We start from the raw sequence: 14,664 nt of genomic DNA, 5'->3' as shown, positions 1-14,664 counted from the left end.
TTTCCCAGTCCTAACCTGCAGGACTGAAATACACTAGCCCTACAAATATAAATATATTATATATATTTGTTTAGCACATAGAGTTTACCAGTTTTGACTGAAAGTAGGCTTGCCAGCAAAATCACTTTGCTATCTTCCCTCCGACTGGCCAGTGCTTTGGGGTCCATTATCTGACAGTGCAGAATGGAGTCCCCTTGGAAGGAAACTGACCAGGACAAGCTGGCTACACACATGTGACCCAGTGCAGTTCTCAACGTCCCCAGGCGGTGTGCCTTCCTGGCCGGTACCAGTGGCAGCCGTCTCGAGGCCACCTGACCAAAGGAGAGGGGCTGGCACCCCGCCACCGGCCCAGGGCCCTCGCCTTGGAAATGAGCCGGGGTCACGTGCGCGCATGCAGTCCACCGCCCGTGGACCCTGGCCCGCCCCGGCCGCAGGGCAGAGGCCACCGGATCACGCGCGCCGCGGCGGCCCGGGACGGCCCAGCCAATGGGCTGGCGGCGCCCGCAGGACCCGCGCGGGCGGGAGGGCGTGGGGAGGCAGGCCGGGCGCGCACGCCGCCGGGCCCTATCGCCGCCTCCACCGCCTCCCGGACGGGAAGTGAGCTGCCCGGGTCCGCAGTGCGAGCGCGCCGGTGAGAGGGTCCCGCAGCAGCCCGCACGCGGGACGAAGCATGGCGGCCGCCAAGGTAAGCGTCGGCCGGTTGCCCTGGGGAGCGCGCGGGTCGGATCGGGCCCGGGGGCGCGACAGGCCGGGCGTGCACGTGCCGGGTGGATGCAATGGGGACGCACAAGGGAAGGAGCGCAGGGCAGCTGGTCCACCTTGCAGCGGCGGACGGAGGGAGGGGACCGCCACTCCCTGGCGGCACCGGCGGCCCGAGCGCGCTCCGAGGCCGGATCTTGCCGCAGAAACTTTGCAGGGGACCCTCCCACTTGCTCCGGGAGCGGAGCCGGTGCCTGATAGGCGCCGGGCGGGCTCAGCTGAGGCCGGCGAGGCGAAGTCGGTGCGCCCGGGGCGGGGGAGGGCCTGGGCTCCGCAGGTCCTTTGGGCCACCCCAGCTCTCTCCTGCCCCAGGTCCCGGTGGTGGTTGACCTGGGCTTCTCCTTCCCGGGACGGAGCGCGGGCTGAAGCCTGATCCTTTTAGGTTTCAAGGCTCCGCCCTCCCGCGGGCGGGGAAGTCACCTTGACTTCCGTTTTGGAGATGGCTAGGGAGGGTTGGCCTGCGGGAGCCTGCGGACCAACTCCAGAGGACCCCCACCCCCCACTCCTTGCCCCAACCTTTCTCATCCTTCTCCCCACTCCCCATCTGACAACACTTACATGCCGGCCTCCGAGCGTTTGAGAGGCTTCTCTTTAGAAATGACAGAACAGATTGTCCGGGGAGCCTGTAAGCCCTGTGAAGTTCTACTTAAAAGGAATTCTGCGGAATGTGAATCATTCACTCACCCAGAGGAAAGGCAGCTCGGACAGCTTGACCTTTCCTTTTTCTTGAAACCTGGACACCATTTCAGTCTCTTTGGACTCCATTTCAACTTTTCTGGCAGAATACCATATTTAGTCCCAATCACTTGAATCATTGGAATTTATTGCTTTTAATTTTTAAGTTCAGGAAGGCAGCCCTTTAATCAAGCCTATACAACTTCTTAGCTCATTTTAAGTGCAGTGAACTTAAATATACCCAACATTTCAAACATTTGTCCTTAATCAAAACTTCGTGATAACCCTCAAGAGGAAAACATGGCCAACACATCATATTCCTATTTATTCAAGCAAACTAATCACATTTGCAATGGAAATTGTAAGCAGACAAATATATTTAAATGCTGTTCAATGACTTAAGTTTCTCCAGGCTCCCCAAATCTGCATGCTTCTTCATACTCCTAGACTCTGGGGCCTAAGTGGCCTTTCCCTTTTCAGTAATTACTCCGAGTTCCATATTCAGGAGTGTGCTGTGTATTGTGTGTGAGCACGTGGGTATATATAACTGTTTTAGGTAGACTCTCTGAGGATTACTGGGATTCATTTTTGGAAGCTATGGTTAACCCTTTCAAACCTTGACTGTTTCTTTGCATTAAATTTGCATGCAATCAGAGTACAAGGCTTGGTATAAATTAGTTTCCTCTAGGTGAGTTCTTCCAGGAGAGTGGGTGGGAGTAGATACCCATACTGTACTGTCATTTTTTACATATGCAAATGAATTAAATCATTTCACTTAATTTGGAGATAAAATAATTGAGGAACTTAAATTGAGGAATATGCATATAATTGGAGTATAAGATAAGACTGATTAGTATGAAGTAAAACAGTGCCGTGGAAGCAGGTTTAACTTTGGGGTAGTACTTTTATTAAACTGTCACATCATATCAATAAGTGCAGTTGAATTTTAGCCAAGTAGTGAGAGTCAGGGAAGATGAAACATTTCATTTTTACTCTTTGGGAACTTGTGTTTTATTTCTTTATTCATTTAAACTTGCCTCTTTTCAGGATATCTAATGGCTCATGTCATATATACATACTAGAGGCCCAGTGCACGAATTCGTGCACAGGTTGGGGGGGTCCCTTGGCCTGGCTGGCAATTGGGGCCGATTGGGGGGGGCACAACTGGTGGAGGAGAGGAGGTTGGCCATTTGGGGGGGAGGGAATGCAGGAGGTTGGGCAATTAGAGTCGATCGGAGGGGGGGGGAGGAGGGGGTGGTTGGGAGGAGGGACTGGGGGAGGTTGGCTGGCCACAGGAGGTTAGCTGTTGGAGCACGCTGACCACCAGGGGGCAGCTCCTGCATTGAGCGTTTGCCCCCTGGTGGTCCGGGCACGTCATAGCAATCAGTTGACCAGTTTGGTCGTTCAGTCGCTTAGGCTTTTATATATATAGACTAGAGGCCCGATGCACAAAAATTTGTGCACTCGGGGGGCAGGGGGGTCCCTCAGCCCGGCCTGTGCCCTCTCACAGTCTGGGACCCCTCGGGAGATAACGACTTGCTGGCTTAGGCCTGCTCCCGGGTGGCAGAGGGCAGGCCCAATCCCTAGGTGCAGCCCCTGGTCGGGCTCAGAGCAGGGCCGAAAGGGGAGTTGGGGCGCCGCCCCCATCATGCACAGAGCAGGGCGGATCGGGAGGTTGCGATGCCACCCTCAGTCACGCTCAGGGTAGGGCCGATTGGGGGGTTGGGGCACCGCCCCCTGTCACACTCAAGGCAGGGTCGATGGGGAGGTTGCGGCGCCACCCTCTGTCACGCACAGAGCAGGGCCAATCAGGGGGTTGGGGCGCTGCCCCCTGTCACGCACAGAGCAGGGCCCATCAGGGGGGTTGGGGCTCCGTACCCTGTCACGCACAGAGCAGGGCCCATCAGGGGGTTGGGGAGCTCCCCCCTGTCATGCACAGAGCAGGGTGGATCAGGGGGTTGGTGCGCCGCCCTCTATCACCCACAGAGCAGGGCCGATCATGGGGGTGGGGCGCCGCCACTCTCACACTCAGGGCAGGGCCGATGGGGAGGTTATGGCTCTACCCCGTCACACACAGAGCAGGGCCCGTGGCGGGGGGGTTGGGGGGGTTGGGGCGCCGCACCCTGTCACACACAGAGCAGGGCGATCAGGGGGTTGGGGAGCTCCCCACTATCAGGAACAGAGCAGGGCTGATCAGGGGGTTCGGGTGCCTTCCCCTGTCACGAACAGAGCAGGGCAGATAGGGAGGTTGTGGCCCTGTTCCCTGTCACACACAGAGTCGCAGGGCGATCAGGGGGTTTGGGCGCTGCCCCCTGTCACACTGATCCCGGTGCCGGGAGGCCTCTCGGCTCCGCTGATCCCGGTGCTGGGAGGCATATTACCCTTTTACTATATAGGACAGAGGCCTGGTGCATGGGTGGGGGCCGGCTGGTTTGCCCTGAAGGGTGTCCTGGACCAGGGTGGGGGTCCCCACTGGGGTGCCTGGCCAGCCTGGGTGAGGGGATGATGGCTGTTTGCAGCTGGTCACACACCCTTCAGGGTGGGGGTCCCCACTGGGTTGCCTGGCCAGTCTGGGTGAGGGGCTGAGGGCTGTTTTCAGGCTGGTGAGTGACTGAAGTGCCCAACTGCTCCTTTTTTTCTTTTTCTTTTTTATTCTGGGCCAGCTTTAGCTCTGGCTCCAGCTCTGAGGCCTCTGCTGCTGAAAGCAGGTATCTGGTTTGTTTGGGTTCTACAATTGAAAGACTGTATCAACTCCAGCTCTGAGATCCCGGCGGGCTGAAAGCAGGTTTCTGGGGTTTTGTTTAGCTTCTATATTTGTAGCAATGTTTCAAACTGCAAGCTCAGAGGCCGGCAAGTCAGGCGGGGAACGTTGGAGTCCTCCGTCACTGAAGTAAGCAAGCTTCATGTTAACTTCAAGCTGCCTGGCTGCCGGCCGCCATCTTGGCTGGCAGTTAATTTGCATATCTTGCTGATTAGCCAATGGGAAGGGTAGCAGATGTACACTAATTACCATGTTTCTCTTTTATTAGATAGGATATTTACAATCCAACAAGACATCAAAATCAAGTCAGAGTAGATGAGAAAACAGCATAAAGGGGAAAGTAAGATGAAGTCAGGGCTAAGGTTCATGGAAAATATGGATCTACTTAGTAGAGATGACTGAATTTTCTAGCAGCCAAGGCAAAGAGAAAACGATCTGTGAGGTCAGCTACTTGGGAGAGAGGCCTCCTTGTATTGCTATCTGAGGGCAGTCTTTCCTCACATCCTTTCACATGCTGTGAGCAAACTGCACTGCAAACTACCTACTGACCACAAATATATGTATGTGGGCTCCATAAGGCCATTTCTTACAATGTCCATCATTGTACCTCACGGGCAGTGCAGTACATGTAGTCTTAAAATGCCCCAAATGAGCTGTGCTAGAGTACTTCAGTCCAACCGTGCCCCTTACTTAGATGCCTTTGGGCACAATCCTTGGGTGATTCTGTCAGCTACAATCAGTGCTGGGCAGCCCATGTTAGTGGCCACCCTCTGCTTTTTGCTGAAGTGCAGATACTCCATGTTGCCATGTTGAACACAGAGCCATAGGGTTAACAATCTCATCCGGGTTAGGGTTGACATTCCCTCTTAAAACTAGGAGAGAAGCTCCCTTCCATGGAGGGTCTAAGAAATTGGGCCAAGAATCTGGGACTCAACAATTGTAGGTGAATGCCAGCACTCACGATGGTGACTTGTTTGACTCTTCAAGCAGATTTGTTATTTTCTGGATGCACCGAGCCACAACTAGCAGTGTCCTGATCTCTTGACCATTTATTCTTAGTTTCCTTGGTTTTTTATTTAGTCAAATGTAATGAATTATTCAATAGCCTTCTTACTAAATAGGAAGGCTGAGAATTTAGTCTTTGCTTTTTGTTTTGATTTCTGCATGAAGAATAATACTTAATGACGCAAGAGGTGTTTGTTTTTCATGAAGTAACATTGATCTAAAACTCCTGGTGTTTTGAGATGAACTGGAAAGCGCTTCCATTTGCTTGCTGCCTACTTTTGTAGGAATAATCTTGGGTTGTTAGATAGTAAATGATAAGTGATGTGCCTGAACTGTTCGGGTTGTTTTGAGTATTTCTTTGAAAAACTTCCAAACACTGCCCTGTATGTATTACAATGAAAATGAGTTGTTTTTTTGTGTTTTTTTTTTTAAACTTCTTTCCCTCTGCCCCATTTTGGTTGTAGTGAACATTTTCTCTTTGTCGCTGGTTGAGTTTATACATTCAGAATGATGAAATTAAACTAGATGGAAACTGTTAACAGAGAATGCTCACTTGAGTTCAGGCATGAGAGATGTTCAGGTGTAAAACTAGACATGGACCAATAATTTGGGTGACATTAGCCTAGAACTAAAAGAAAGAAATTTGGGGACAAACAAAAGCATGGATAATACACGCATAACTTGGAAATACTGAGGTTTTGGTTCTAGACCACCACAGTAACACGAGTCGTAATCTTTTAGCTGATGGAGGGTCTTGCCTTCACTTTGTAAAAAATGCACATCTGTAAAGCACAATAAAGCGAAATGCAATAAAATGAAGTATACCTGTTGTAATGGAAATTTGGTCTGTAGGACTAGTACATTTAGTATTGATATTCCATTCTTGGATGACTTGTTGCTATCATCATTGATCCATTTAAAATTGTATATTCATTGGGTTCTTTCTAAATTCCACATGGGACTAAGATGAGGATATGAAAGTCAATTGGACTCTATTGGGGCCTTTAAGAAAACCACAACCATATTAGAAATTAAGTCCTCTCATGGAAGAGCCCTACGTTTAGAGTTAGTGCCATCACAAGGGCTGTGGGAGCATCAGGGAAGGAGCCCGTTTCTGTGGGGGTGAGAGGAAGAAATGTCTCAAGGGTGGTATTTTGCAAGAAGTGAATGTCCCAGTGATAGGAAACAGCAAATGAAAGGCAGAGAGGTGAGAGCACATGCTACAGTTAGGGATGGCGGGTAATAAAACAAATCGAAGAGCAGCTAACAGTTATTGAGTGCTTACGAGATAGGAGATTTAATTTTAAAGCTTTTCATTATAACTCCCTTAATGCCTTTAACAGCGTTATATCCTATCATCCCAGGTTTACAGATGAAGACTGGGATACCAAGAGGTGATCTGATAATCAGGAAGGAAGGAGCTGGGGTTCAAATCCATCCAGTGTGGTTCCTGAGTCTGTGCTTTTACCCTGTCTACCATATTGTCCATCTGATGGTTTAGCGTGGTACAGAGTAGAGCATATGGGAGAAGGGAGAGATGGCCTAGGAGGGGGAATTAGGCACCTTAGTATAAACCAAACTTTTATTTCAGGACTACTTACGTAGTGCCGACTATGTACCAGGCATTTCCCCTAGTGCTTTACAAATAATCACTCAATTAATGTTCATAATACCAAAAGGTAGGTGCTCTCTATTTTTGTCCTCATTTTGCCGGTGAGAAAATTGAGGTCCAGAGAGGTTATGTAATTTCCTCAAGGTTGTGCAGCGAGTAAGTTATACAGCCTGAGTCTGAACCCTTCCAGTCTGTATTCAGAGTCTCTGTTCTTAACCCTTCTCTTCCCAGGCCTTAAAAAGAGTTCCATTTGCAAAGGTGCATGTGAGGATTCACACACCATCAATTAGGAACATGCATGTTTTCCTGATGGTGCCAGTTCAGTCATTTGTATCTGTAGAATGCTTTTTGGCGCTCAGCATATGTTGCATTCATATACTGAGTGTATATTTGTTAAATGGCTTTCAAACCACATTGCACAGGGCAGGGATTGTCATATGCCATTTACCATACAGTTCACATACCATACAATTCACCCATGTAAAATGTACAATTTAATGGCTTTTCATATCGTCACAGAGTTGTGCAGCTGTCATCACTGTCATTTACCTTTGTAAAAAATTTTAACCCAGTATTTAACCTCCATTTTATGTTTCTCATCCTGTAATAATACCCTCTTCAAAGGTTTGTTATTGAGGATAAAATGTGATTGAGTTTATTAAGGATGTTCTGCAGATTGAAGTCTTTCTCTTCTTTATGGTAAAAAAAAAAGTGCTAGGCATTTGGTGGTATAATAATAGCATCATAAAGCAGACCAGTTGTTTGTGGTAGGCAGAAAGGAATGCTTGAGTTGGTTTTATGCTACTATGATGATGGTACGTGTTTCTGGTTTCATTGACGTTTGGGTTTAGGGTTTCTTAAATTGATGGAGGTGGATAAGCCTTGGGGGATATATAACACTCTTCCCCTTATCAATTCTGTCCTTTTTACCAGGTGAAGAAATGAAGTCTCAGAAAAATTTATAATTGGTCCAGTTTCCCTTGAAGTCCCTTTGCATTTTGCACTATTATAGGCCAAGGATTCTCAGCATATTGTAGTCATCTGAACAGGTATAAAAACGCCGATGCCCGGGTCTTACCCAGAGGTTCTGATTTCATTAGACTTCGGCATGGCCTGAGCCTCAAAGTTTTTTAAAAGGTCTCCAGGTGAATCAAATGCGTTTCTAAGGCCACTGCCCGAGGCTGTTCTTGTGCTCTTTGCTTCAGTTGGTCCTCTGATGGCTCCTTCTTGGGATAAGGAAGAATGAACGCAGTGGGATAAATGAACATCCCTGGTGTGTCCGTTAAAAGGAAGGGTGTGTGGGGTTCCCTATAAGTCCTCTTCTTTCTTGGCTACTTAATTTTAGTCCTTCTGCCCCGTATCACCTTGGTGCTCAGACATCGAGTTTATACACTTTTGTAATTATCCTAGAATATAGGTTTTCCCACCAAAGCGGTTGAAAGCTCCTTTTGTCTCCTGCGAAGCCTCGGTGGTATTCTAGGTCAGGGTGGGTGCCCGAGGAGGGAAACGTTGCCAAGCACAGCCCTGGTCTGGCAGCCTTTCCCCTGGTGAACCTAGTTCCGTGTGGTTCCTGCTCCCCAGTTAGGTCACCCGGCTTTGTAAGCCTTGGCCAGCAAATACAGAAGTGGGGGCCGGGAAGGGTTGAAAGTCAGTGTGTAGCGTAAGAAAATCAGGGAGCGGGTCTTTCTGGATATTGAGTTCTTTCCTGAGATTGCTGGCGGAGTCTGACTCCTGCATCTTTGACCTTTTGTCCTGTGACCAGCCTCCGCTTCTGTTGAGTTCTTACATGGTATCATTCTTTCTGTTCTCCACCGTCGATGAGGACTGGTGAGCATGGTCCCTTCCTGTGCTCCTGCAGCATAAGCACCTCTCCTTCCTGCCATGTGTGCTTGGCTGCCTCTGGTGGGGTCTTGGAACAGAGGAACGTATTGATTTGCTTGGGAGTAAGAAGGATGTACCCTGTCACAGGGATGTAATTCCCTTAGAAAAATATTTAACAACTGAGCAAACCTCTCTCTCTCTCTCTCTGTTTCTCTCTCTCTCTCTTAATGGCTTATTTAACCAGAACTTCTGGTTGGGTCACACTGACCCAGCCAATGGTGGCTTTGGTCTGTTCCCTCAGAATTATTCCCAGTGGCTATTTTGTAGAGTGGTTGGTGGTCTGGTCTGTTGATTGGAAAACTTTAAAAGATAGAGTACTCATACTCCCCATTTCTTTTGGAAATTTGCTGGTTGAAAATAGGCCCGATGGTTCCTTGTGACTTTAGGTGCTGACAGCATAGCAAAGTGGGCAGCGTTGAAAGTCTTAGCAATTCAACCTAAATAAGCCACTCTATTTAATGACTGTTATTAGGCTGGTTGCTTTGTCTTGATTTCCACATGTAGTCACAGCTTCCACATGTTATCCATGAAAACTATTGATATGAGTTGGATATCTCAAAAGACACAGTTTTATGGTAAAATATCTTCTGCATAAGACATTTACAGTACAATTTGTAAGAAAATTGTAAGTGTAGGAAATATAAGTAAATGTAGGGGAAGAAAAAGTTTTCCTCAACCCTCTCTGAGTCTCTGGCTGGGTCTGAAAATTAAACTGACAAAGACAAATTAACAGGAGAAAAAGCATATCAATTGTATTGAATTTTTACAAGTACATGAGCGCCTTCACAGGGCTATACGACTCCAGAAGAAGTGATCAGAGCAAGAAGCTTTTATTCCTTTTAGACAAAGAAATAGTACTTTTGTGAAGAATTGACAGGAAAAAGGGTGTTAGGTTAGGCTTAGTAAAAGGTGAAGAAGTAACTAGGCAGATAAGGGTTAGTTTAACAAGGTCTGTTTGTACAGATTCCTTGGCCCCCAATTCCCCATCTCTGGTGATATGACTGTCTTCCCTCCTCCTGGTACAGGGAGGGTACCCTTAACCTGGGATTTTTATGACCAGTTTCAGAGAAGGAGGGTGCATTGGTGGTTGGGTAGGAGGTCACAGTACCCTTCCTGCTTCTGCCGTTTTTTTGTTTTTGTTTTTGTTTTTGTTTTTCAGATTTCTTCAGCTTAAGATATTCAATATGCCAGGGTGCTGTATTTTGGGGTAGTGTGTTTAGAACTCCATCATAAGCCTGTTTTGATGCATCTTTAGTGTTTTCTTCAGGTTAGACATGTGATTTGCATGTGTCTGGTACTGTCCTCAGTTGTGGGCTAAGCTGCAAAGGACCCCGACTGCTCCATCAGCTCAGAACTGCTTGCTCATGTGGGAGGAGGCTTTAAGAACTTTTTATTTTTTTAAATCAGTAGCTCTGGTTTATTGAAAGAGCCCTGGACGAGAAGATGTCAGAGCCTGCGTTACAGGCCCACTGCTTCTACTGATGCTAAGAACATAGAGAAGTCTAACTTTTCTGGCTTCTTAGTCTCGCCCTTGGGAAATCAGGGACTCTCTGTGACAAGCAAGAGGAAACATAACATATAAAAACACTTTGGGAATTATGAAGTGCTATAGCAGCGGTTCTCAACCTGTGGGTCGCGACCCCTTTGGGGGTCACACGACCCTTTCACAGGGGTCTCCTAAGACCATCGGAAAACACATATATAATTACATATTGCTTTTGTGATTAATCACTATGCTTTAATTATGTTCAATTTGTAACAATGAAATTGGGGATCACCGCAACATGAGGAACTGTATTAAAGGGTCGCGGCATTAGGAAGGTTGAGAACCACTGTGCTATAGGAATGTCAAGAGATATCTGTTGGAGACGGTGGGACATTTGTACCTAAATGAAAACTAGGGGACATAGGAACTATTTGACCTACCTGAACCAACCATGGCGTCCTTTTCCTAATTGTGATGTATGAAATATTCACCATAACGCTTCAGTAGTCCAAGTCCCTGAGTGGTCTTTCTGGAGCCTTGAGTTGAAAGTTTTGGTCCCAGGACCAGCAGCACTGGTTTTACTTGGGAGCTTGTTAGAATTGCAGCATCTTTTGACTGACTTTGTTTGGGGCAAACATAGAATATTGGGGACCAGCTATAATTATAAGAAATACTAATCATGCTCTGTTAATCTTGACTGCCTTGTTCTGATTAAAGAAAGGACATTCTAACCTGGCTGGGAGTTGTATGCCCCCAGGACCTGGAAATCCACCTTGGAATGTGATCCATTCTCATTCAAGAACTGTCTATTAATATGGAAAGATTAACAACCTGGTTGCCCAAACAATGGAGTCCCGCCCCAGTCCCCATTGCCTACCTCCCCATGCCTGCACTTCCTACTTTCCCATGTCCTTCTACCCAATATAAGCAGTTTATCGGGGGCTGTAGAGCAGATTTTTGTGGGTGACCTGCTGCTCTCCTAAACTGCCAGTGGTATTGGAATAAATGCTCATATATGATTCAATCCTGTTTCTGCTTAATTGGCTCAAGTAGTGACAAGCAGCCTGGACCCATTGGTGATCTGGTTCAAGATTCTGTGGCATCGGACCCTGCATTCTTAGCTAGATCCCCTGGGGATTGGATGCACAATAAAGTTTGAAGACTTTTGACTGGAACTCTTATTATTGTATCATTACATGTATCTGCCCTTTCTAAACTAAGGGTACCGCACCTTTTGACTTGGTTGTCTGTCAGTTCAACTTTTTGCGGAAATAAATACATAGTGACAAAATTCAGTATAAATTTTGGGGTTTTAGAACTCATTGGATCCCACACTGGGGCCAGGGTATTATTTTGGAACACATCTCTGGATTATTGCTTAAGGGAATGTGTGATTATTCTGTAGGGATTATACGTTTCTCTATTTCTTGACTGCCAGCCCACACTCAAAGTTCCTGAAATGGAATTGATACCTGTTCTTTTGTTCAACATCCTCTCCTAAATGTTACCAGTGATCCCAGTCCTGACGCCGTTGGCTCATCCTTACTATTTTTGACCTCACGGGACCTGTGTCCCGCCACTTCCTTAAACACCCTACATCAGCTTTCATGGTGTCCCCTCTGAGGGCCTCTAATTCTCATATTCCGCCTTTATTCTCCTTTGCAGCCTTCTTCTCGTCCTTCTCCTTCTCTCTGAAATGTTGGTGTCCCCAGGACCCTGCCCAAGATCCTATTCCCCCTGGAAGGTGATGGCTCCACGTTCACTCCTCACGCGCCAGCCTTGCAGTTTCAGCTGTTTGTTGGCAATCTCAACTTGCCCGTCTCAGAGATATTGCAGAGTCCGCTTACCTAGAATTGAGTTTATCTTCCTGGTTGTACCTCAGTGTCAGCCTGCAGCATAGTTTTCCCAAGTACCTGTTGAGGGCAACCAGGGGAGACATCACCTGCAAGAATTTGGATGTGGGCAGAGATGGGTTAGGCAAACTCTTCTTCCCTGAGAGGTGTGTCCTGTCTTCTCCATCGATGTTCAGGTTGCCATTGCTTTTTAGCCACAGCATTGCCATAGCTGCCGAGCTGGTCTTGCCTTTGGTCTTTCCCCTGTACTTCTCTCTCCATTCTGTCCAGAACTGTCAAAAGACGCTTCTAAGATTGGCTCTTGTAGTCATGTTAGTAGCAGTATTGTGTCCGTGGGTATAGATCTTCACAGTTTTAAAAAAATGCTTTGAAGTGTGTTACTGGGACCAACCATCTGCCAGCTCCTATACTAAGTGCCGGGCTTCCCCAAATGATAAGCTTGGGTGTGTTTTCAAGAACTCAGAGTTGACAGGGATTAAAATAGACAGAGAATCTGAGACCCAAGTTTCATGATTTGACCTTCATCATCACCTACAAGATAGAAAGGAAGGTGTAACCTTTTTTGACAGAGAAATTTAAGAGTGGCCGCTTACACTTCTGTAACACTCATACAAGCCAGGCACTGTTCTAGGCACTCTGTGTATGAAATAATTTAATCTTCACAGCAGTCCTATGACATGTCGTGCTGTATTGTCTCCAGCGGGGAAACTCATCTGCACAGAGAGATGAAGTGACTTGCCCAAGGTCACACCCCTTCTACGTGGCAGAGCTGTGGTTTGAACACAGGCAGCCTGGCTCCAGAGTCCGAGCACATGACCACTGTGCCACATTGCCCTCTTTAATTTACCTGCTACACAGTGTGGATTCAGGTTGCATGCCGAATGCAATTTAATCTCTTTACCCCGATGACGTCTCCTTGGCCTTGGCTGTTGTCAAACAGTCGTTCCCTTGTCGTGCCCTTCACAGCCGTGTGTGAATGGGACCTATCCAAACCCTGTTCAGATTCCTTGCCATAAAGCTATGGCAACAGGGTAGTGGGGGAAAAGGAGCCTGCTTGTTTAACTTAGAGTTGTCAGAGATAGGAATGTTTTTGGCCATTTCTCTATATTGGCGGGCAGATTTTGTTTATTTATTTTTTAATTCTTCCCTTCAATTTTAAGAAAAGGGGTCTTAGTTTTATTTCCCCATTCCTTGAAGCACCTGAAAGGATGTTAAAAACCCATGTCCTAAGTTTGTAGTTTTTACAGTTCGTTGGTTCCAATCAAGGTGCAGACACAGTCCACACATGGCATTTAGTTGCCATGACTTTTAAGTCTTGCTAGCCCAGTCGTGGAGGTAGGTGGCTTGCAAGGAAAGGCTAGTGATATGTCAGTCTCTTATCTGATTCTGCCGGGCCCGCCGGCAAGCACTTTCCTGCCCCGTGAGCATGCCCACACTGTTTCATTGCAGGTGAAGTTCACACTGCGTTTGAGGATTCCACTTTCTCCCATTGTCTTCCACTCGGTTCTGGAAGCAAAAGCTCAGGCCCTGGCTCTTCTTTGTGGTGGTGCTTGAAGACCTCTGTTGGTCCATTTTTGGTGTCCACCAGCACTTTGAGAAGAGGCTAGTTTTGACCTTTGTCCAATTTTCTATTAGGTTATTTGCCTTTTCATATTGATTTGTTCTATGTAAGAACCATGGCCCTCTGTCCTACCTGTTACACATTTATTTATTTTTTATTTTTTGCAACTAATGTTTAACTGGCTCACACTCACTTTTGATTTAAAAATTTTTTTATATTATATATTAATTTCCTTTACCGAATTCTGGGTCGTCTGTCATGTTTAAACACAGCTTCCCACCTTAATATTACACAAGAAACCACTCATGTTTTTCTAGCACTCTTTATAAGTCTCTCCCTCTTTTTAAAGATTATATCTGATTATCTGCAGTTATTTTGATATAAGATGAAAGGTTAGGGGACCAGTTTAATTTTTGTAGTTGTCCTTCAACCCTAGGAGGTCATGAACTGTCACTAGTGCCACATCATCAACCAGTGTGGCTGCTACCAGCTCAGCCCAGACCCTCTGCTGGTTCAGATGCTTAAGCTAAGAGCCTTCCCCTAGGGCTCCGCTGTCCACTGCTGACTCAGCCAATGGGCCTCAGTGAACATGGAAAGGATACCAGTCGCTGGGGAGCCAGGCACTGCCAGCTTCTCTCCCAAGTTACCCTCCTTTCATTCAGTGCTCATACTCGTGTTCTCTTTCTCACAGATGAGAAAACAGGAGGTCGTATTAATGGTTAAAGATGGAGTGAGAGTTTAAACGTACAATTGTAAACCCCACAAAGTAGGTGTAAACAGCATTCTGTGAGGGGAATCTGGTTGCAGAATCTGGAAAATCTTTCTGGAGGAACTGGCATTTGACTTGGGCCTTTTAAATTTACTTTCAACAATAAAGATAAATTTAGAAAGAAAAGATTGGCAGCATTGCCTGGCCAGTGTGGTTCAGTTGGTTGAACCTCATCCCATGCACCCGGAGGTCCCTGGCTTGATCCCTGATCAGTCGTGCCACAGTCCATGGGCTGTGGCAGAGGGTGGAGGAGGGGCTCACTTGAGTGAAATCAGGCAGATACTTTGGGAGGAATCCAGGCT

General features: G+C 47.1%; 1 protein-coding gene across 1 annotated transcript in view; it reads left to right on the top strand.

Moving 5' to 3' along the window:
• Window positions 1-512: 512 nt before the first annotated feature.
• Window positions 513-14,664, top strand: part of SLC25A13 (solute carrier family 25 member 13) — a 159,630-nt gene continuing 145,478 nt past the window's right edge. Inside the window, exon 1 of the mRNA XM_081102247.1 lies at window positions 513-685. Within this exon, the coding sequence (XP_080958373.1) occupies window positions 671-685 (15 nt within the window). The 5' untranslated portion in view covers window positions 513-670. The remainder of the gene's footprint in view (window positions 686-14,664) is intronic.

Source organism: Myotis nattereri (genome assembly GCF_964212035.1).
Source record: "Myotis nattereri genome assembly, chromosome: 11".
In the NCBI taxonomy this organism is placed as follows: Eukaryota; Metazoa; Chordata; class Mammalia; order Chiroptera; family Vespertilionidae; genus Myotis; species Myotis nattereri.
This window is presented reverse-complemented; position numbering and strand designations above follow the sequence as displayed.